This window comes from Myotis daubentonii, chromosome 5 (assembly GCF_963259705.1).
Source record: "Myotis daubentonii chromosome 5, mMyoDau2.1, whole genome shotgun sequence".
In the NCBI taxonomy this organism is placed as follows: Eukaryota; Metazoa; Chordata; class Mammalia; order Chiroptera; family Vespertilionidae; genus Myotis; species Myotis daubentonii.
The window spans coordinates 5,028,695-5,053,025 of record NC_081844.1 but is presented as its reverse complement, the minus strand read 5'-3'; the positions used below and the strand labels follow the sequence as shown (position 1 = coordinate 5,053,025).

General features: G+C 49.9%; 1 protein-coding gene across 10 annotated transcripts in view; it reads right to left on the bottom strand.

The window, feature by feature from the left end:
* Window positions 1-4,128: 4,128 nt before the first annotated feature.
* MGAT1 (alpha-1,3-mannosyl-glycoprotein 2-beta-N-acetylglucosaminyltransferase) overlaps window positions 4,129-24,331 on the bottom strand; it is a 31,017-nt gene continuing 10,814 nt past the window's right edge. For 7 of the 10 annotated variants that reach the window (XM_059695625.1, XM_059695617.1, XM_059695619.1 and 4 more), the window contains one exon: window positions 4,129-6,675. In XM_059695625.1, the coding sequence (XP_059551608.1) occupies window positions 5,215-6,558 (1,344 nt within the window). In that variant the 5' untranslated portion in view covers window positions 6,559-6,675 and the 3' untranslated portion in view covers window positions 4,129-5,214. Of the gene's footprint in view, window positions 6,676-9,314; window positions 9,417-24,331 lie in introns of all 10 variants that reach the window. The other 3 variants (XM_059695623.1, XM_059695626.1, XR_009452903.1) reach the window with 2 other exon arrangements.

Here is a 24,331-nt window from a genome sequence, read left to right as displayed (position 1 = left end):
GCTCCCACTTGCTCTGAGCTCCAGTGTCAGGCGAGGCTCTGGGGGACCCAGACAGGTACGGGGAGAAACTGGACTGTCTGACATCAGGGCAAGAACGCAGGGGCGGCTTTCTTCCAGACAGCGGTGCATTCAGTGGTCATTGTTCCCATGCTGGGACCTCCCTGGTGCAGGGCTGACTGGCAGACATCTGTTCACTCTGCCCTGGAGATTCCCTGAGACCCTGCCCCTCTGAATTTACAACCTCACCCAAGCTGTGCACAGCAGCTTTTGCATATGAATGGCCTGTCCTTTCTCAGCCTAAAACCTGTCAAACAAGCTGCAGCTGGGTCAGGGAGCCCGAAAGCTATCAATAAAAGGCCCAAGGCCAGCACCAGCACCAGCCTGCCTTGCTTCACAGCTGGGCCTCGTCTGGGCACTTCCCAACCAAATACAAAGAGGAGAAATCTGCAGATCTCTCTGTAGCTCTTGCTGGGTGGCCTCAGGCAGTAGTTGACTTTGCACCTCCTTGCAGATCCAAGAACATGTACCAGTGGTCAGTGGGAGACCATACAAGATTACACATCCATAAGCGACACACTCAAAGGGCAGACTCAGTGAGCACCAAAGCCCCACTGAAGCAACTCCTGCCCCATAAGGGTGTCTCCTGCACAGCAGCTCTTCCACTGTAGTCGCAGCTGGTGCCCACAGCCAATTGGCCTGGAGGTCAATTCCTCCCAGTGATACCAACAGCAATCAAGGCTCAACTACAACAAGACTGTGCACACAGCCCACAAAGGGGTGCGCCAAGAGTGTCCATCTCAGGTGATTGAGGAGGCTGAGCCACTGGGCCCTCTAGGACACCTACTACACAAGGCCACTCTATCAACTCAAGGAGACTTAGCAGCTACCCAATACATAGAAACAAACACAGGGAAGCAGTCAAAAGAAACATGTCACAAATGAAAGAAAGCAAACTACTGGATACAGAGTTCAAAGCTACAGTTATAAGGTTACTCAAGAATCTTCTAGAAACCTCCAAGGAACTTAGTGAGACCTTCAAGGATCTCAGTGAGAATGCCAAAAAAGTGGAAAAGGACCAGTCAGAAATTAAGCATACACTGACTGAAATGAAGAATAATATACAGAGATTCAGCAGTAAACTAGAGGATCCCAAGAATCAAGTCAATGATTTAAAATACAAGGAAGCAAAAAACACCCAACCAGAAGAGCAAAAAGAAAAAAGAATCCAAAAATATGAAGACAGTGTAAGGAGCCTCTGGGACAGCTTCAAGCACACCAACATCCGAATTATAGGGGTGCCAGAAGAAGAGAGAGAGCAAGATATTGAAAACCTATTTGAAGAAATCATGACAGAAAACTTCCCCTACCTGGTGAAAGAAATAGACTTACAAGTCCAGGAAGCGCAGAGAACCCCAAACAAGAGAAATTCAAAGAGGACCACACCAAGAGACATCATAATTAAAATGCCAAGGTCAAAGACAAAGAGAGAATATTAAAAGCAGCAAGAGAAAAACAGTTAGTTGCCTACAAGGGAGTACCCATACGACTGTCAGCTGATTTCTCAACAGAAACTTTGCAGGCCAGAAGGGAGTGGCAAGAAATATTCAAAGTGACGAATAGCAAGAACCTACAACCAAGATTACTCTACCCAGAAAAGCTATCTGTTAGAATTGAAGGTCAGATAAAGAGCTTCACAGACAAGAAAAAACTAAAGGAGTTCATCATCACCAAACCAGTATTATATGAAATGCTGAAGGGTATTCTTTAAGAAGAGGAAGAGAAAAAAAAAGGTAAAGATAAAAAATTATGAACAACAAAGTGACAACAAATACATATCTATCAACAAGTGAATCTAAAAATTAAATGAATAAAAAATCTGATAAACAGAATAAACTGGTGAATGGAATAGAATCATGGGCATGGAAATGGAACAGACTGACAATTCTCAGAGGGAAGTGGGTGTGGGGGTGTGCGGGAAGAGATTAGACAAAAACCTTATATGCATGTATGCAGTACCTATGGACACAGACAAGAGGGTGGCAAGGGCCTGGGGTGGGGTGGGAACCGGGTGGAGGGGAGCTATGGGGGGAAAAAGAGGGACATCTATAATAATCTCAATAAAGACTTAAAAAAAAAAAGAAAGCACATTCTGACCTGGCTGGGAGTTAAAATGTGGTCCATGGTCCATTCTCCTTATCAGAGAAGAGAACTGCCTATCAAGGAAAGATTAACAACCTTGTTGCCAAAGCAATGGAGTCTTGGAGGTGCCCGCCCTTTGCAACCCTCAGCCCACATTGCCTGTGGTATGTAACCATTATATCCACTCTTATTCCTTTTGCTTACTTCCCCATGTAATTTTTGTCTTTCTACCCACTATATGAGCTAGCTTAAGAGGGAAAGAGGGGGAGACAGCAGAGATGATTTTTATGGATGACCTGCTGCTCTCCCATGCTGCCCTCAATATTGGAAAATAAAAACGCTCATATTCTATTCAACCCTGTCTTTGCTTAATTGGCTCAAGTAGTGACAGGCAGCCCAGACCCATTCCTGGTCCGGTTTCAAGCACACTGGGAATTCCTGAGCCCGGAAGAGGGGCCACAGCTGCTCCGGTAGTGACCAAGTGATTGCCCACTGACCGCTGGCCCATCTGGTGTGAAGCTCCAGAATGGTGTCTGTCAACAAAGCCTGCAGTTTTCAAATCCATTAATGAAATCAAGTGGGTAGGTCACAGCAGCATTTAAACAAACTGGCGAATAGACACTCTCGGAATGCATTACACGATATGGGTGAAAGCTCCAGAAAACATTAGCCAGTATGTGCATTCTGAGTGGCAGTGTAAAAGGCATTCACAGGGGGGCCCTGGTCACTAACACAGCTTATCAGGAGTGCATGAAAGGGGGCCACAAACTAAACCCGACAGGCTCTGAGGAGGCCTGCATGGCAGCCTTAAAAACGCAGAGACTCAAAGTGACCACATAGGATGGTCTGAAACTAAAATGTTTTTAAAAATCCTCACCTGAGGATATTTTTTCCATTGATTTTTTTAGAGAAAGTGGAAGGGAAAAAGGAAGGAGAGGGAGAAAGAAAAACATCTGTGAGAGAGAGACATTGGTTGGTTGCCTCCTGCTCGTGCCCCAACCAGGGCTGGCTATCAAACAAGCAACTGAGGTATGTGCTCTTGACTGGGAATTGAACCCTTCACCCTTGGTCCGCAGGCCAACGTTCTAACTACTGAGCCAAACTGGCCAGGGCTGAAATTAAACCTTTTAACTAAAAGCAGTTTATGGTGGGTGGTCATGTCCTAGGCTAGAACATTCCCTGACAAAGGCCAACTTTCACCTGGAGCCTGTACCTTTGGAATGTCAGGGTAACCTGCCTTTTTCCTGACCGCTCAGGGCAGACACTACACATCCTCTCGTTGTTATAGTTAATGGTTGGCTGTTAACTGTAAAAGCAGCATGTGTCTATCATTTACTTCTTATGCAATCCCAGAGGTTTCCCGCTTTGCTTTCTCCCACCTCCCCTACTCTGTCACCAAGGATTTCATGTAACCCACCCACTTAGGTCTTCTCTTTTGATTGTAATGTAGAAAATAACATGCAAGACTGCCATTCTCTGGAGCATTATCTCCATCCACTGAGATTTTGCTTCCTGGCAATTGTCAGTTTGGCTCAAATAAACTCATAAAAACTCCCTACAGGCTGGAATGTTTCTTAAGCTGAGGAGTGTCAGCTCTGCATCCTGGAGGTCAGGGCAGTTCCCGAGGCCCAGACATGCTGCCTGAGCCAGCAGAGGGCACCCTGCACACAGCACCCGCCTGAGCTCTCCTCCCGCCCAGGGCGCACAGGAAGCCCAAGCCCACCGCGGCCCCACAGCCCCCTCTAGAGATGACTATGGTCTTGGGTCCTGTCCGTACTCAAGCCTGGACTCTGTTTACCCGACTCCGCAGCTTTCCTGTGCTCTGCCCCCTCCTCCTCGTCATCTGCTTTCCTTCCTCCAAACGATGCACTCACTTCCTCTTGCCGATGCACTTCCTCTTGCCGGCTCAGCCTTCCGGTAATCTTCATTCCCCCTCTTCCTTTCCTCCTCCACCCTCATCTCCTTTTCCAGGACACATACACACACACGTTTTTCAGACAATTCAGCCTTTTATTTTTGAAAATAATTCTGCAGCTTCAACTTTCTTCCATGAACTGAGGTCGCGCAAGAAACAAAAGCACAGACATTGCTCTCCAAGCCCCCACCTGCAGCCTAACCCGAACAGATACAGGGTGCTGAGGGGTGGGGTGGGCACAGGAAGGGGTGTGTGGGTCATCCTGTCCTGGCTGCTTTGCCTCACACTGAGGGGACCCCTAAAAGCCAAGGTCTCAGGGAGGAGCTAACCTCCCTCCCAGCAAGCCGGCTCAGAACCCTCCTGGAATGACAGGAAAGGACCCGCTTGCAGACAGGATGGGCTGAGGGGCAGCTTCTGTTTCTTTGAGGCAGGATAGGAGAGGGTGCCCGCACACCAAGCTTCCCCCCATCCCCGTTCCCCCCACTGCCAGGGAGGAGCCAAACTGGCCAGGGCTCTGGTGAAGGTCTTACTTTTCCCCTTCAATTTTCCATCTTGGAACCATAACTGCTAGGCTGCAGGGAAAGAAGAGCTGTGATAAGGAGAGAGGAAAAGAGGCGGGAAATAGGCGGGAGGCATAAACCCTGACATCCTAACAAACTCCGCCCAGACCTAGATGACAAAACCCCTTTGCTTGGTCTCGTTCTGGCCACAAATCTGTCTGTTCTCTTCTCACCGGACCCAGCTCCCCCTCCAAATGGGAGCGGGGTCAGGCCCAAGAGAAGGGCCCGTACCTGGCTGTGAGAGCCAGGACAGGGAAGAGCGGCCTGGGCAAGAGAACTCAAGTTGCCAGCCTTTCTGCAGATGCCCTAGGAGAAAAATTGGCACATGAAAGCATGTGGCCCCAACAAGCCGTCTCTGCCTACCACACAGTGACTTCTTGCTCAACATCCCCCAACGTACCCCAGAAAGTTTCCCCTGATTTGAACCTCTCAATGGGCGAGTCATCTTCACCTTCTCATTTGTGCACTCGAATGCCACTCAAAAATAAAATAAAAAGATAAATGGACCCAAGAGAGACACAGAGAGGAGGGTGCAGCCAGGACTGCAGTCTGTCTCAGCATGTGCCGTGGCAGGGAAGGGGCCGGGAGAGACGGGCAGCACTAATTCCAGCTGGGATCGTAGCCCTCCCAGGTTTGCGGGGGCGCCAGGTGGACACGGCGGCCCCTGAACAGAAAGCTGACGATGCCCCTGTAGCCGGCCCTGGGGACCCCCGACTTGAGGTCATCCATGACTCCTAGGGCCTTGGCGAAGGCTTTGAAGCTGTCCCTGCTGGTGTACTGCACCCGCACCTCCCCCAGTTCATTCCGCTCACTGGTCCTCACTTTCTCCACCTGCAACAGAGGGGCGCCATAGACGCGGGCAAGGAAATCCCTGTCATAGGCCTCCTGCCGCAGGTACGACAGATTCAGCTGGGTGAAGGGCACAAAGTGCTGGTTCAGCTTGATGAACTTGAGATGCTGGTCAAAAAACTGCCCGTGGCTCACACCCTTGCGGCCGAAGGTCATGGTTCTGGAGATCTCTGGCCGCAGGCAGGCCCGGCCCTGCCGCTGCTCAGGCCGCCGCATCCAGTCATCCCAGAAAGCCTTGGGCCACTTGGGCTCCAGCTCGGCCCACAGCTCGGCCAACAGCAGCCAGCCCAGGCCGGGGAAGAAGTCGGTGCGGTAGAGCAGCTCCGGCTTGCTCGAGTCCACCATCTGCTCCTTGCCGTTGTCGTTCCAGGCAGACACACACCAGAGGGAGGGGTCGGCCCTCAGCAGCGGGTATGTGGCCTGGAAGTACTCGAAGAAGTCCGGCGCCACCTCCAGGTCATCCTCCACCACGACCACCGCGGGGAACTTGAACTTGTGGAAGATCTGGCCCAGTGCCCAGCGGTAGTGGCGCGCGATCTTATAGTAGCCCTGGAACTTGCGGTGGTCGGGTGGCACCGCAATAGTACTCAGGTCGGGCTGTCGGATGTGTGTAATGGCGCTGCCATAGGAGGCTATCACCTGAGCTGTCTCCTCGTGCCCACAGTCCTGGCTGACGATGATGGGGAAGCGCTCGGCTGAGGGCCGATAGTGCAGCAGCTTGTCCAGACAGCGCCGAACAGTGCTGCGGTCACAGGCGATGACCAGGACGGGGATCACAGCTGGCGGCAAGGTGACAGGCCCTCGTGGCGGCACAGGTGGGACGGCAGTGGGCACCTTCCACCGCTGGCCCCGCCGCACAGAGTACTCCCAGATCTGCTGCAGCAGCCCCCGCTGCCGCTCCAGCTCCACCTCGGTGTCCTCGGCCAGGCGGATCACCTCGCGGGTGAGCCTGGTGGGGTCGTCATCCAGAGCGCTGTCTGAGGGCAGCCTGCTGGGCACAGGGCGCGTCCAGAAGAAGAGCAGCAGCAGGGCGTTCCAGGCCACAAAGAGGATGGCGCCCCACAGCACAAGACCTGCAGACTGCTTCTTCAGCATCCTGGCCCCCGCGGGGAGCCACGAGAGGGGCGCTCAAGCTGCCCTGCTGGCCGGCCTCACCCGCACAGTTCTAGGGATGTGTCCTCTGGGCTTTGGGATTAGGAAGTAGCCATGCACCTAGGGAGAGAAGAGAGAACAGCAGCCATCATCACAAAGGCATGTGGCAGCATGGGATGGGGTGAGGGGTATTCCAGGAAAAGGTGAAAAGTACAGGAGGCAGGCATTCCAGGGCTCTCTTAGAAAAGAACTGCCCATCCCCTAATCTGGGTGGTCATCTGAATAAGAGAATAGGGCTGGGACAACATGCTTCCCCATTCGAAGATGAGTTTGGCCCAGTCATGGTGGCTCAGTGGTTGAGCGTCGACCTATAAACCAGGAGGACATGGCTCAATTCCTGGTCAGGACACATGCCCAGGATGCAGGAGGCAGCCAGTCAGTGATTCTCTCCCATCACTGGTGTTTCTATCTCCCTCTCCCTCTCCAGTCCTCTCTGAAATCAATCAATCAAACACACACACATACACACACACACACTAAAGGCCCAATGCACGAAAATTGTGCAAGAGTAGGCCTTCCCCCACTGCCAGTACCAACTTCCCTCTGGCACCCGGGACCCACGCTTCCCTCCGGCTTCCAGCAGGCACCCAGGACTCGGGCTTCCCTCGCAGCCCAGGCTTTGTCCAGAAGGACGTCCGGTCTAATTAGCATATTACACTTTTATTATATATCTACACTAATAAAAGAGAAACATGGTAATTGGCGTACGACCACTACCCTTCCCATTGGCTAATCAGGGAGATATGCAAATTAACTGTCAGCCAAGATGGCGGCCGGCAGCCAGGCAGCTTGAAACTAACATGAGGCTTGCTTGCTTCAGTGACGGAGGACTCCAACGTTCCCCGCCTTCCCCTGCAGGCCTCTGAGCCTGCAGTTTCAAACATTGTAACAAATACAGACGCTAAACAGAACTCCAAAAACGTGCTTTCAGCCGGCTGGGATCTCAGAGCTGGAGCTGATACAGAGTTTTGAGAACCGAAACAAACCAGATACCTGCTTTCAGGAGCAGAGGCCTAAGAGCTGGAGCCTCAGAGCGAAAGCTGGCCCAGAATAAAAAAGAAAAAAGAAAAAAAGGAGCAGTTGGGAGCTTCAGTCCCAGGCTGAAAACAGCCCTCAGCCCCTCACCCAGACTGGCCAGGCACCCCAGTGGGGACCCCCACCCTGAAGGGTGTGTGACCAGCTGCAAACAGCCATCAGCCCCTCACCCAGGCTGGCCAGGCACCCCAGTGGGGACCCCCACCCTGATCCAGGACACCCTTCAGGGAAAACCAGCCAGCCCCCACCCATGCACCAGGCCTCTATTCTATATAGTAAAAGGGTAATATGCCTCCCAGCACTGGGATCAGCGGAGCTGAGAGGCCTCCCGGCACCAGGATCAGTGTGACAGGGGGCAGCGCCCAAACCCCCTGATCGCCCTGCAGCTCTGTGTGTGACAGGGTGGGGTCACAACCTCCCTATCCGCCCTGCTCTGTTCGTGACAGGGGAAGGCGCCCCAACCCCCTGATCGGCCCTGCTCTGTGGGTGATAGAGGGCGGCGCCTCAACCCCCCCGCCCCCACGGGCCCTGCTCTGCGTGTGATGGGGTAGCGCCATAACCTCCCCATCGGCCCTGCCCTGAGTGTGACAGTGGCGGTGCCCCAACCCCCTGATCCGCTCTGCTCTGTGTGTGACAGGGGGCGGTGTGCCAACTCCCCTATCGGCCCTACTCTGTGAGTGACAGGGGGGAGCTCCTCAACCCCATGATGGGCCCTGCTCTGTGCGTGACGGGGGGAGCTCCCCAATCCCCTGATGGGCCCTGCTCTGTGCGTGACAGGGTACGGAGCCCCAACCCCCTGATTGGCCCTGCTCTGTGTGTGACAGGGGGTGGCGCCACAACCTCCCCATCGACTCTGCCTTGAGTGTGACAGGGGGCGGTGCCCCAACCCCCCAATCGGTCCTACCCTGAGCATGACTGAGGGTGGCATCGCAACCTCCCAATCCACCCTGCTCTGTGCATGACAGGGGGCGGCGCCCCAACTCCCCAATTGGCCCTGCTCTGAGCCCAACCAGGGGCTGCACCTAGGGATTGGGCCTGCCCTCTGCCACCTGGGAGCAGGCCTAAGCCAGCAAGTCGTTATCTCCCGAGGGGTCCCAGACTGCGAGAGGGCACAGGCCGGGCTGAGGGACTCCTCCTTCCCCCGAGTGCACAAATTTTTGTGCACCGGGCCTCTAGAATATATATATTTTACATGAGTTTGTGAGTCCTCAGAAAAGCAATACCTGTATATGTTTGAAGGGTAAAGTGATGTTGGTGGAAGTAAAGAAGCAAAGGAACCCCACCTCTCCCTTCCCTACCTGACAGATTTCATTTCCCATTTTCTAGCCCAGGGGTGGGCAAACTTTCTGACTCGAGGGCCACAATGGGTTCTTAAACTGGACCGGAGGGCCGGAAAAAAAGCATGGATGGAGTGTTTGTGTGAACTAATATAAATTCAAAGTAAACATCATTACATAAAAGGGTACAGTCTTTTTTTTCAATAGTTTTATTCATTTCAAACGGGCCGGATCCGGCCTGCGGGCCATAGTTTGCCCACGGCTGTTCTAGCCAGAGCTCAGGGGGAGGATGGATGGGACCAGCTGTCTCCCATTATAAATCAAAATGCCCAAAGATTACTGAATTAATCAAAGTCAAATATCACACTTCAGGACTAAAGCCAGCACCTTGTTCAGTAAGGAAGACTGGAGGCATTCCCACCAGCAATGCCAAGCACATGCGATCTACACGGCTATTTAACATTCTGTTGAAGGGATCAGCCAGTGCAACTGGAACACAGAACAGAATTAACAGTGAAGACGTGGGAAAGAGGCAAACTATCCTTATTTGCTGATTCTGTGAGAATATGCCTGGAAAATTCTACGAGAATCAATGATAAAACCAACCCAATCAATCAAAGACATGACCAAGGTTTCATGATATAAAAATTAACACGCAAAAACCAATAGCCTCCATACCCACAAGTAACTCATTAAAGAAACAATACATGAGAAAACCCTATTTCAATAGCCATGAAGACAATAAACTATTCAGGAATAAACTTAACAAGGAATATTCAAAACTTATATGAAAAAACTGTATCTCCTAAAAGACACAAAAGACTTAAAAATCCCTTGTTCTTGAATAGGACATCTCAGCATAATAAAAATTCTCAATAAGGATACCTTTCTATGGAGCTAGACAGAGAGACACTACCAGTACTAGGTGTACTGGTTAATAATGCGGATTTTTTTCAATAGATGGAGTTACACATACTATGCTGAAATATATGCGATTTGATGTGTATGCTATTTTGCTGCATTGACAGCAAGCTTCAAAACTTCATATGTCAAATTTCCTGAAGGTGTTAACATCATAGATATTTTTACGCTTAAAAATGTCGAATTTCATGCCAAAAAAAACAGCATTTGCAGGAAGTTTTAATTCATTACTTTATTTTGAAGAAAAAGTTGTCATATACTTCGGGAAGCTTATGGTGAACATGCTCCATCTCGATACTTGTGAACGCTGGTTTAAACGCTTTAAAAGTGATGATTTCGACGTGAAAGACAAGGAACGTCCAGGTCAACCGAAAAAGTTTGAAGACCAACAATTACAAGCGTTATTGGATGAAGGTGCGTGTCAAACTCAAAAACAACTTGCAGAAAGATTAAACGTTGCTCAGCAAACAATTTCTGATCGCACTGGGAAAGATTGTAAAGGAAGGAAAATGGGTGCCACATCAACTGAAGGAAAGACAAATGGAAAAACTGAAAAGTCATCAGTAAAATGTTGCTTCAATGGCACGAAAAAAAGACTTTTTTGCATCGAATTGTGACTGGCAATGAAAAGTGGATTTATTTTGAGAATCACAAAGGCACAAAATCATGGGTTGATCCAGGTCAACCATCAACATCGACTGCAAGGCCAAATCGCTTCAGAAAGAAGGCAATGCTCTGTGTTTGGTGGGATCAGGAAGGTGTGGCGTATTATGAGCTTCTAAAGCCACGTGAAACCGTTAATACTGATCGCTACCGGCAACAAATAATCAATTTGAACCACGCTTTGATCATAAAACGACCAGAATGGGCCAAAAGACATGGCAAAGTAATTTTGCTTCATGATGACGCACCATCACACACTTCAAAACCAGTTAAAGGTACGTTAAAAGATCTTGCCTGGGAAGTATGAACCCACTCGCTGTATTCACCAGACCTTGCTCCTTCAGATGACCACTTGTTCCCATCGATGGCACACGCACTTTCTGAGCAGCACTTCAAAACACACGAAGAAGTGGAATTGGGTCTCTGAATGGTTTTTCTCAAAACAAGAGAAGTTCTATTGAGACGGTACCCACAAATTACCTGAAAGATGGGGGAAATGTGTAGCTAGCGATGGACATTACTTTGAATAAAGCACTTTCAATGTTTCTCTTGAAATTATCGTTTTCTTTGATTACAAAATCCGCATTATTAACCGATACTCCTAGTAAAGTTCACATGAAAAAATTAATCTGCAACAATATCTAGAAAAATAATGCAAGCAAGTAGGAGAGGGACTCACTGTAAACAGATAGTAAAATACTATACATTACAAAGCCTCTATCACTAAAGCGATTTAGCACTGCTTTGGCCTGTATGTTCAGTGGTTAGAACGCTGGCCTGCGCACTGAAGGGTGGTGGGTTCAATGTCTAGTCAAGGGCAAATACCTGGGTTACAAGTTCGATCCCTGGACCCCGGTCGTGGCGCGTGTGGGACGCAACCAATTGATGTGTCTCTCTCACATCAATGTTTCTCTCTCTCTCCCCTCCTCCCCCTTCCCTTAAACTCTCTCTAAATATCAATGGAAAAAAATATCCTCTGGTGAGGATTAATAATAACAAAACAAAGGAACTATGTAGCTCTGGTATGTCATAAACAGATCATTCAAGGGAATAGAATTTTTTATTTTTAATAAATCTTTATTGTTCAAATTATTACAGTTGTTCCTCTTTTTCCCCCCATAGCTCCCCTCCACCCAGTTCCCACCGCACCTCCTGCCCTTACCCTCCCCACTGTCCTCGTCCATTGGTGTATGATTTTTGTCCAGTCTCTTCCCACACCCCCTTCCTCCAGAGAATTGTCAGTCCACTCCCTTTCTATGCCCCTGATTATATTCTATTCACCACTTTATTCTGTTCATCAGATTTTTTATTCACTTGACTTTTAAATTCACTTGTTGATAGATATGTATTTGCTGTCACTTTGTTGTTCATAATTTTTATCTTTACCTTTTCTTCTTCTTCCTCTTCTTAAAGAATACCCTTCAGCATTTCATATAATCCTGGTTTGGTGATGATGAACTCCTTTAGCTTTTTATTGTGTGTGAAGCTCTTTATCTGACCTTCAATTCTAACAGATAGCTTTTCTGGGTAGAGTGATCTTGGTTGTAGGTTCTTGCTATTCGTCACTTTGAATATTTCTTGCCACTCCCTTCTGGCTTGCATAGTTTCTGTTGAGAAATCAGCTGACAGTCGTATGTGCACTCCCTTGTAGGTAACTGTTTTTCTCTAACTAACTGTCTTTTGCCCTAGGCATTTTAATTATGATGTCTCTTGGTGTGGTCCTCTTTGGATTCCTTTTGTTTAGGGTTCTCTGCGCTTCCTGGACTTGTAAGTCTATGTCTTTCACCAGGTAGGGGAAGTTTTCTGTCATTATTTCTTCAAACAGATTTTCAATATCTTGCTCTCTCTGTTCTTCTGGCACCCCCATAATTTGGATGTTGGTACACTTGAAGTTGTCCCAGAGGCTTCTTACACTATCTTCATATTTTTGGATTCTTTTTTCATTTTGCTTTTCTGGTTGGGTGTTTTTTGCTTCTTCGTATTTCAAATCTTTGACTTGATTCTTGGGATCCTCTAGTCCAGTGGTCGGCAAACTCATTAGTCAACAGAGCCAAATATCAACAGTACAACGATTAAAATTTCTTTTGAGAGCCAAATTGTTTAAACTTAAACCATATAGGTAGGTATGTTGTTATTAACTTAATTAGGGTACTCCTAAGGCTTAGGAAGAGCCACACTCAAGGGGCCAAAGAGCCGCAGTTTGCCGACCACGGCTCTAGTCTGCTGTTGGATCTATTTTATTCTTTATTTCAGTCAGTGTATGCTTAATTTCTAATTGATCCTTTTTCATATCCTTGAGGGTCTCACTATATTTCTTGGAGATTTCTAGAAGATTCTTGAGTAGTCTATAACCATGGTTTTGAACTCTATATTCAATAGTTTGCTTTCCTCCATTTCTTTCATTTGTGACCTGTTTCTCTGTCTCTGCATTTTGGCTGGTTCCCTGTGTTGATAGAGTGGCTTTGTGTGCTAGGCGTCCCATAGGGCCCAATGGCTCAGCCTCCCTAATTACCTGAGGTGGACACTCTTGGTGCACCCCTTTGTGGGCTGTGTGCACAGTCTTGTTGTAGTTAAGCCTTGATTGCTGTTGGTATCACTGGGAAGAATTGACCTCCAGGCCAATTGGCTGTGAGGACCAGTTGTGTCTACAATGGGAGAACTTCTATGCTGGAGACACCCTTATGGGGCAGGACTTGCTTCAGTGGGACTTTGGCACTCACTGAGTCTGCCCCCTTAGTGTGTCTCATGGATGTGAAGAGTTTTAATCTGGATGGTCTCACTCTGACCACTGGGTACACTGGCTCTTGGATCTCCAAGGAGGTGCACTGCCTGAAGCCACCCAGCAGGAGCTACAGAGAGATCTGATTTTTTACAGAGAGGAAGGGAGAGAGGTAGAGAGTCAGAAACATCGATGAGAGAGAAACATCGATCAGCTGCCTCCTGCACATCTCCTACTGGGGATGTGCCCGCAACCCAGGTACATGCCCTTGACCGGAATCGAACCTGGGACCTTTCAGTCCACAGGCCGACGCTCTATCCACTGAGCCAAACCGGTTTCGGCTAGTTGTAGTTTTAATGTGGTTGTGCGTGGCAGCAAGTTCAGGTGTTTACCTATGCTGCCATCTTGGTTTCTCCCCTCAATGGAATAGAATTTAAACTCCAGAAATAGACCCAACTACACATAGAAATCTAATGTTTAGAAATCCTGGGGCAAAATATGGTCTTATTACTAATAACAACTATATAGCTATTTGGAAAAAATAAAATTAGAGCTGTACACAAGAATAACTTCCAAGTAGCTCAGAGATTTAAAAAAAATACACACACACACACACACACACACACACAACTATAGCCCAGCTGGTGTGGCTCTGGTTGATGAGCATCAATCCATGAACCGGAAGTCACAATTCGATTCCCAGTCAGGGCTCATGCCCGGGTTATGGACTTGATCCCCAGTAGGGGGCATGCAGGAGACAGCCAATTCTCTCTCGTCATTGATATTTCTATCTCTTTCTCCCTCTCCCTTACTCTCTGAAATCAATACAAATATATTTTAAAAATCAATTAAAAGTAACATTAAAAATAAAGTGCTAGAAGAAAACATGGATCAAAACCTCTATAACTTGGGTATAGGGAAAGGCTTTCTAAATGAGTCAAAATCCCGATACAATAATAAGTAAAATACTCTTGCACGGCTAAAAACACATAAGCCAGTGTGGCTTGGTGGGTTAGAGCATCATCCTGTACACCAAAGGGTGCGGGTTCGACTCCTGGTCAGGGCAGGTGCAGTAGGCTACCAATCGATGTTTCTCTCTCATATTGATACCTATGTCTCTATGTCTCCCTCTCTTTCTCTCAAATCAATGAAAAATATCCTCAGAAAACAAACAAACGCATAAGCCAAGTAAAAAGTCAAATGACAAACTGGAAGAGAATATTTGCAATATACATCATAAAGAACCAATACCTTATAGGCAAAAAACTTAAACACCTGAGAGCAAAAATGGCCAAAAATATTTGTCTAAAAGACAAGGGCAAAGACACTAAAATGGTCCTTAGACATATGAAAAGATGATCCATAATAAGAAAAATGTAGCCCTGACCGGTTTGGCTCAGTGGATAGAGCGTCGGCCTGCAGACTGAAGGGTCCTAGATTCGATTCTGGTCAAGGGCATATACCTTGGTTGCCGGCACATTCCCAGTAGAGGTTGTGCAGGAGGCAGCTGATTAATGTTTCTCTCTCATTGATGTTTCTAACTCTCTATCCCTCTCCCTTCCTCTCTGTAAAAAAATCAATAAAATATTATAAATATATAAATTAAAACTAATTGAGATAACATTCCTCACCCATCCGACTGATACAAACGCAGAAACTTGTCCTTCATCCTAAGTGTCATCAGAGAAAGGAAATTCTTAACTTTGATGATGTCCAACTATTAGGGGCTTTTTCTTTTATGGATCATGCATTGTATCTAAAATCTCTGCCTAACCCAAAGTCACAAAGACTTTTCCCTGTTTTCTTTTTTAATTTTGTAGTTTTAGGTTTAACATTTAGGTTTATGATTCATTTTGAGTTAATTTTTGTATATAGTGTGAGGTATGAGACTAATATCCTTTTATAGTAGTTTGTCAGTTTGTCAAAATGCTAAACAGAGAATTACCATTATGACCCAGCAAGTCCACTCCTAGATATATATCCGAGAGAAATGAAAACATATGCCCATACAAAACCTATATGGAATGTTTATAGCAGCTTTATTCATAATCGCCAAAATCTGGAAACAACCCAAAAATCCATAAACAAGGCACTACGAAAAAACAAATTGTGATTTACCCATACAATGGAATAATATTTAGCAATAAAAAGGAAGAAGCTACTGATAAACACAATACACGGATGAATCTCAAATAATTAAGCAAGATGTGAAAGACCAAAAAAAGTACATACACTATGAATCCACTTATATAAATCTCAAAAAATACAAAGTAATCTATAAAGACAGAAAGAAAATCAGTGGTTGCCTAGGAATGGGGGCAGTGAGAACAGCGGGGGAGGTCTAGCAAAGGCGCATGAGGAAACTGGAGGGTGGATATGTGCCAAGAGCTTCACACTTATCACATTGTACTTTATAAATATGCACGTGCAGTTTAATATATGTCAATTACACCTCAATTAAACTGTGAGTGTGTTTTTTAATGACATGTTTGGGTCAAATGACAAAACTGGAATACGAGGTGGGCAACAGTAGGTTTATAATTGTGAGGATTGAAAAGCACAGGGTTTATTCTTTTATTCTTTACTAATTGTTGTATTTTCCAAACAAACAATTGTAAACCTGCTTTTGCCCACCCCTGGCACAGCAGTTAAGGGCGATGGGATAATCCCTGTGTCCTGAATTCCTCAAACACTCAACAACATGCAACACACACCTGCTGTCTACCAGGCTCGGGAAAGGGGCTGGGACACACACCCAACAAGAAAGAAGCAGAGTCCCACTAACCCCTCATTCTGCCAGATTCCATGACTTGCATGTGGAGAGCGGCTACAGTGTTTGGACAATGTTTGGACAGGTTCAAGCCTCAGACTAATGAGAGGGCACAGTCCTCTCATTGCCACGTGCAAGTCCTCCCAGCACAATTATAGCCAACAGCTGTAGTTGTGAGCTTGAACCTATGGTCCGAACACATGGCCCCACGCGCCTGAGTGATATGGGCTTGATAGAGTTCAGGTGCATGTAATTGAGTAGGATCGAAACCCACAAGAATGCTGTAAACATCTTGACCACGCCCTTACTTGGCCTCGTGGAATGTGGCTATAAAATAAAGACAGGGCTTGTAGTCCGTGGCACTGTCTCTCCATCCAGGAGCAGCGTCCCACCCAGACCCAGCTTTTATTCTCTTGTCTGTCTTTTCTCCATCCTTCACCCCCCCACCCCCCACCCCCACCCCGCTGCCCCCTCTCAGGGTCACTGAACCAGGCTGAGCTGACATGGCACATAAGGCGCCCTGGGGATGAGTATGCCATGGCCGTGCTGGCTCGCCACACTTGAAAGGACCTACTAAACCAGGGGTCCTCAAACTTTTTAAACAGGGGGCCAGTTCACTGTCCCTCAGACCGTTGGAGGGCCGGACTATAGTTTAAAAAAAAACTATGAACAAACTCCTATGCACACTGCACATATCTTATTTTGAAGTAAAAAAACAAAACGGGAACAAATACAATATTTGTATTTGCATGTGGCCCGCGGGCCATAGTTTGAGGACCCCTGTACTAAACCCTTCAACTCCTGGACAGCAGCCATTCCTGACCACGTGATCTCTCTTGTTCGCCTTCCTGCCTCTGGTCTTGCCCCTTTACACCCCAAACAGTCAGGTATGTGCCCTCCTATGCCAGCTTCTCTGCCAGATACCCTCTGCCTCACAGCCCAGTTCTCTAATCCTGGTCAAAACCTTGGTCCAGATGCGATCTCTGTGCTCCTGGGCTCTCAAGCAGGCACAGTCTCAAAGGGGCTGGTCCTGAAGGGCCTCTGAAGGGACCTGGAGGGACCTGGAGACGCCCTCAGTGCCTGCCAGCACCGAACCACCTGTCTTTCCTCCCAGAAACCACCACCTGTGGCTCCACACCCCCAGCCTTCTCAGAAACCGCAAGTCTATTTCCGTTTTACGGTGTCATTAACTTCCTATCTTATCAGTGACCATATGCCAATCAGGCTTTCCAGTTTCTTCCTCACTCCCCCTCAGGATGTGGTCCATGTCTGAACCTTCACCATGCAGATCAAAGCAATTCTGAAGGCCCTCAGCAGACTGGATTCTTAGCAAGTCTGTAAACATGACAGTGGCCCCATGGCCAACAGGAAACAGCTGCCACAGTACAGGCAGGCCTCCGCCTTAGCACTCTGGCCCTTGTTCACCAACCCATGACCCTTTTCTCTAACTTCCCAAACAGAACGTGTTCCTCTTGCCATAAAAGAACACAACACACCCGTTCCCCGACCCCACAGCTTCCCCACACAGGCTGTTCGAGTCCCAGTGCCGTCTCCTACTGCTGTCCACACATTCTCCAGAGCAAGACTGTCCACTCTCTGGTCCGGGCGCATGCACAAACGTGAGTGCATGCACTTCTAGCAGCCGGCTGTGCCCTAGAGATGAGCCAGCCCTTTGGGCCAGCAGAGCCCACATACTCCTCCAGGAAGCACTGCCCTGAGTCCTACCATCAGGAAGACATGGGAGGAACAAGGGCAAGCCGGAGAGCCTGGGGCCATGCTTGGCATCGCCCCACATTTCTTCATATCTCTGAGACTCAATTTTCTCACTTCATCAAATACCCCATTGGATGCTGTGAGGACTGGGTGAGATAATCCATATCAGGTGTTTAGAGCAGTGCCTGGCACATGAAATATACACACTAGCCAGTCACTCATCTGTCCCCTTTCTGCTGGCTCGCTTTGCTCCACTCTTACTCGTTTCCTTCCAGGCCCCAAACACGCCAGCCCACCTCGGGGCCCCTGAATGCGCCTGATGCCTGATCTGCTCTTCCTTGTCTTCGCCTGGTGCACTCTGACCCGTCTATTTACCAGGAAAACTTTCCTGATGTCTAAAGACTAGGAGAGCTCCACCTCCCCTTCAAACCATCAGCACCAGCACCTCTTGCTCAACATCTGTCAAATCTCTCAGCTACAAGCTACTTGGGGATGAGGATCAGCTGCCTCAGTGTGCCAAACTGCTGTGCGGGGATCCTCAACATTCAAGAGATTTGCTGTGACCTAAAAACTGGCCACACACCCACAATCCCTTAACGGCAATTCCCAAGTCCACAAAGAGCTAAAAAACAGAAGTTTTCTACACTCATTTGGCAGTAAAATCCAACTTACCCTCATTTGGTGAAATCTGATCTAATCTAATGTGAGGGCTATTTATAGTCTTTATTTATCCCACTTAGTGTGACTAGTCATACATTTTGCTACAGAAATAAATATGTTGGATTATGGTGTGCTGCTCCAGACCTTACACTACATCATTTATGCACCAGATCGTTACTTATTTATTTATTTACATACATACATGGGGGTAACATTGGTTAAGAGGATCATATAGGTTTCAGGTGTAAATTTCTGATACAAGATCTACATATTATGCTGTGTGTCCATCATTTACATACATGGGGGTGACATTGGTTAATAGAATCATACAGGTTTCAGGTGTAGATTCTGATACAAGATCTATATATTATGCTACGTGTCCATCACCCAAAGTCAAATCATATGTTATACCCACTTCACCCACTCACTTGCCACTGGCAACCACCACACTGTTTATGTCTATGAGTTTCAGTTTTATATCCCACATATAAGTGAAATCATATGGTTCTCAGATCATCTTTTTTTTTTTTAATATATTTTATTGATTTCCCACAGAGAGGAAGGGAGAGGGACAGAGAGTCAGAAACATCGACGAGAGAGAAACATCGATCAGCTGCCTCCCACACATCCCCCAATGGGGAAGTGCCTGCAACCCAGGTACATGCCCCTGACCGGAATCGAACCCGGGACCCTTCAGTCCGCAGGCCGACGCTGTATCCACCGAGCCAAACCGGCTTTGGCTCAGATCATCTTTTAAAATATATTTTTATTGATTTCAGAGAGGAGGGAGAGGGAGAGAGAGACAGAAACATCAATGATGACAGAGAATCACTGATTGGCTGCCTCCTGCACACCCCTACTGAGGATTGAGCCAGCAACCTGGGTATGTGCCCTTGACCGGAATCAAACCTGGGATTCTTCAGTCCGCAGGCCGATGCTCTATCCACTGAGCCAAACTGGGTAGGGCTCAGATCATCTTTTTAAAATCCAAAAAATTCTAAATTCTGAAACACATCCAGCCACAAGAATTTCAGAATTATGAAAATGGAAGAGTTACTCACTGCCATTATACCCATTTGAAGGCCTCAAACCCTTTATTCTGAACCGTTTTTCCTTATTATAAAACTAGAGGCCTGGTGCACAAATTCGTGCAAGGGTGGGGTCCCTCAGCCTGGCCGGCGATCGGGGTGATCGGGCCATCTTGCTCAGTGGGAGAGCACTGACCATCAGGGCAGCTCCTGAGTTGAGCGTCTGTCCCCTAGTGGTCAGTGCGCATCATAGCTACGGGCCGGTTGTCCAGTCATAACGGTCACTTAGGTTTTTATATATATAGACTAGAGGCTCAGTGCACAAAATTCGTGCAGGTGGGGGTTCCCCCCAGCCCAGCCTGCACCCTCTCCAATCCGGGATATCCCTCTCACAATCCACGACAGCTGGCTCCTAACTGCTCACCTGCCTGCCTGTCTGATTGCCCCTAACTGGCCCCCCTGCCAGCCTGGTTTTTAAAATATTTTGGATTTTATTTTACTTTATTTATTTTTAAATGAGTTTATTAAATTGATATGCAAACACAGCAGGGCCATGGTGCAATAGCATATGGGATGGTTATATATATACTAGGGGCCCGGTGCACGAAATTCGTGCACTGGGTGTGTGTGTGTGGGGGGGGAGTGTCCCTCAACCCAGCCTGCCCCCTCTCACATACTGGGAGCCCTCACGCGTTGACCCCCAGACCCCTCCGATTGCTGGCTCTGCCCCTTGCCCAGGCCTGATGCCTCGGCCAGAGGCGTAGACCCCCATCACCCTCCAATTGCCTGATCGGCCCCTTGCCCAGGCCTGACGCCTCCGCCAGAGGTGTCAGGCTTGGACAGGGGACCCCCATCTCCCCCCGATCACTGGCTCTGGCCCCCGCCCAGGCCTGAGGCCTCTGGCCCAGGAATCATGCCTGGGCAGGGGACCCCCATCTCCCTCTGATCGCTTGCTCCACCCCCCACCCAAGCCTGATGCCTCTGACCCAGGCTTCAGGCCTGGGCAAGGGGACCATCATATCCCCCCAATCCCCGGCTCATCCCCCGCCCAGGCCTGATGCCTCGGCCAGAGGAGTTGACCCTCATCACCCTCTGATCACCAATCACCGGATCGGCCCCTTGACCAGGCCTGAGGCCTCCGGCAGAGGTGTCAGGCCTGGGCAGGGGAGCCCCAGCTCCCCGTGGTTGCAGGCTCCGCCCCTGCCCAGGCCTAATGCCTCTGGCCTAGGCGTCCGGCCCGGGCAGCGGGGACCCGCAGCTGCAGCGGCCCCGCGATCGTGGGCTCCGCTTTAGGCCCAGGCAAGGGACCCCTAGCTCCCGGGACTGCCAGCTTTGATCGTGTCCAGCTCCCATCGCTGGCTCCACCCCTACTTCCTGCTATCACTGGCCAGGGCGGCAAAGGCGCCTGATTCTCCGATCATGGCTGGGGGGCAGGGCAAAGGCGGCCCCGGGGCCGCCTTTGCCCTGCCCCCCAGCTCTTAGCTCCCCCCTGGGTTTCCGATCACTGTCAGTGGCAGGGGGCTTCTTCCTGCTTTCCGTTTCGCCTCCCTGCATTGTGCCTACATATGCAAATTAACCGCCATCTTGTTGGCAGTTAACTGCCAATCATAGTTGGCAGTTAACTGCCAATCATAGTTGGCAGTTAATTTGCATATAGCCCTGATTAGCCAATGAAAAGGGTATCGTCGTACGCCAATTACCATTTTTCTCTTTTATTAGTGTAGATATATATTTTTTTAATATATTTTTATGATTTCAGAGGGGAAGGGAGAGGAGGAGAGAGATAGAAACATCAATGATGAGAGAGAATCATTGATTGGCTGCCTCCTGCATGTCCCCTACTGGGGATTTGAGCCAGCAATCTGGGCATGTGCCCTTGACTGGAATCGAACCCAGGACCTTGCAGTCCACAGGCCGATGCTCTATCCACTGAGCCAAAGCGACTAGGGCTAAAATTTTTTGGATTTTAAAAAGAACTGCCCCCGCCAGCCTGGTTGCCCCTCACTGCTCCCCCTACCAGCCTGGTGGCTGCCAACTGCGCCCCTTGCCGGCCTGGTCGTCCCTCACTGACCCTCCGCCCCTCCCCGCTGGCCTGGTCGCCCCACGCAGCCTGCTGCTTAGTCGTTTGCTCATCCCTCACTGTACCCACTGCCGGCCTGGTTGCCCCACGCAGCCTGCTGCTCAGTCGTTTGCTCATCCCTCACTAACCCTCCTGCCGACCTTGTTGCCCCACTCAGCCTGTTCGGTTGTCCGTTTGGTTGTTTCAGATGTGACAGCCCCTGGCTCTTTATATATATATAGACTAGAGGCCCAGTGCACAAAAATTTGTGCACTCGGGGGGGGGCGGGGAGAAGGGGTCCCTCAGCCCAGCCTGTGCCCTCTCGCAGTCTGGGACCCCTTGGGAGATAACGACCTGCTGGCTTAGGCCTGCTCTCAGGTGGCAGAGGGCAGGCCCAATCCCTAGGTGCAGCCCCTGGTCGGGCTCAGAGCAGGATCGATTGGGGAGTTGGGGCACCACCCCCTGTCATGCACAGAGCAGGGCGGATTGGGAGGTTGCGATACCACCCTCAGTCATGCTCAGGGTAGGGCCGATTGGGGGGTTGGGGCACCGCCCCGTCACACTCAAGGCAGGGTCGATGGGGAGGTTGCAGCGCCACCCCCTGTCACGCACAGAGCAGGGCCAATCAGGGGGTTGGGGCTCCGTACCCTGTCACGCACAGAGCAGGACCAATCAGGGGGTTGGGGAGCTGCCCCCTGTCACTCACAGAGCAGGGCCCATCAGGGGGGTTGGGGCTCTGTACCCTGTCACGCACAGAGCAGGGCCAATCAGGGGGTTGGGGAGCTCCCCCCGTCATGCACAGAGCAGGGCCCATCAGGGGATTGGGCGCTGCCCCCTGTCACACACAGAGCAGGGCCCATCAGGGGGTTGGGGAGCTCCCCCCTGTCACGCACAGAGCAGGGCCCATCATGGGGTTGAGGAGCTCCCCCCTGTCACTCACAGAGTAGGGCCGATAGGGGAGTTGGGGCACTGCCTCCTGTCACACACAGAGCAGGGCGGATCAGGGGGTTGGGGCGCCGCCCGCTATCACCCACAGAGCAGGGCCGATCAGGGGGCTGGGGCGCCGCCACTCTCACAGTCAAGACAGGGCAGATGGGGAAGTTATGGCTCTACCCCGTCACACACAGAGCAGGGCCGATCAGGGGGTTGGGGCGCTTCCCCCTGTCACACACAGAGCAGGGCCGATCAGGGGGTTGGGGCGCCACCCTCTATCACCCACAGAGCAGGGCTGATCAGGGGGTTGGGGCACCGCCACTCTCACACTCAAGGCAGGGCCGATGGGGAGGTTATGGCTCTACCCCGTCACACACAGAGCAGGGCCGATCAGGGGGTTGGGGCGCTGCCCCCTGTCACACACAGAGCAGGGCCCATCCGGGGATTGGGGCGCCGCCCTCTATCACCCACAGAGCAGGGCCAATCAGGGGGTTGGGGCACCGCCACTCTCACACTCAGGGCAGGGCCGATGGGGAGGTTATGGCTCTACCCCGTCACACACAGAGCAGGGCCCGTGGGGGGGGGGGGGGGTTGGGGCGCCACACCCTGTCACACACAGAGCAGGGCGGATCAGGGGGTTGGGGCATTGCACCCTGTCACACACAGAGCCGCAGGGCAATCAAGGGGTTGGGGAGCTCCCCCCTATCAGGCACATTGCAGGGCTGATCAGGGGGTTTGGGCGCTGCCCCCTGTCACGAACAAAGCAGGGCGGATAGGGAGGTTGTGGCCCTGCCCCCTGTCACACAGAGAGCCGCAGGGCGATCATGGGCTTTGGGCGCTGCCCCCTGTCACACAGATCCCAGTGCCAGGAGGCCTCTTGGCTCCGCTGATCCCGGTGCTGGGAGGCATATTACCCTTTTACTATATAGGATAAAGGCCTGGTGCACGGGTGGGGGCCGGTTGGTTTGCCCTGTAGGGTGTCCTGGATCAGGGTGGGGGTCCCCACTGGGGTACCTGGCCAGCCTGGGTGAGGGGATGGTGGCTGTTTGCAACTGGTCACACACCCTTCAGGGTGGGGGTCCCCACTGGGGTGCCTGGCCAGTCTGGGTGAGGGGCTGAGGGCTGTTTTCAGGCTGGCGGGTGACTGAAGCTCCCAACCGCTCCTTTTCTTCTTATTATTTTTTTTTTTATTCTGGGCCAGCTTTAACTTTGAGGCTTGGCTCCAGCTCTTAGTCCTCCGCTGCTGAAAGCAGGTTTCTGGCCTTTGTTTACCTTCTGTATTTGAAATAATGTTGCGATCCTGCTGGCTGAAGCCCGGCGGACTAAAGCAGGTTTCTGGGGTTTTGTTTAGCTTCTATATTTGTAACATAGTTGCTTAGAGTTACAGATCAGAGGCCAGCAGCAGCAGGCGGGGAACGTTGGAGTCCTCCGTCACTGAAGCAAGCAAGCCTCATGTTTCGCTTTAAGCTGCCTGGCTGCTGGCCGCCATCTTGGCTGGCAGTTAATTTGCATATTGCCCTGATTAGCCAATGGGAAGGGTAGCGGTCGTACGCTAATTACCATGTTTCTCTTTTATTAGATAGGATATTATTTTTTGTTGTTGTTAACCCTCACCCGAGGATATTTTTTCCACTGAGTTTTAGACAGAGTGGAAGGGAGCAGGAGAGACAGAGAGAGAAACATCGATGTGAGAGAGACACATTGATTGGTTGCCCTGACCTGGGCCAGGGATCAAGCCTGCAACCAAGGTACATGCCCTTGACCAGAATCAACCCTGGGACCATTCAGTCCATGGGCCAATGCTCTAGCCACTGAGCCAAACTGGCTAGGGCATAAAATATTATTTTAAGCCTGAATTAGTGATGGGGCCTCTCAGCTGGCCTGTCTATCACTAACCTTGCTTCCCTCTAAGCAAAGTCCCCAGAGGACAAACATCCT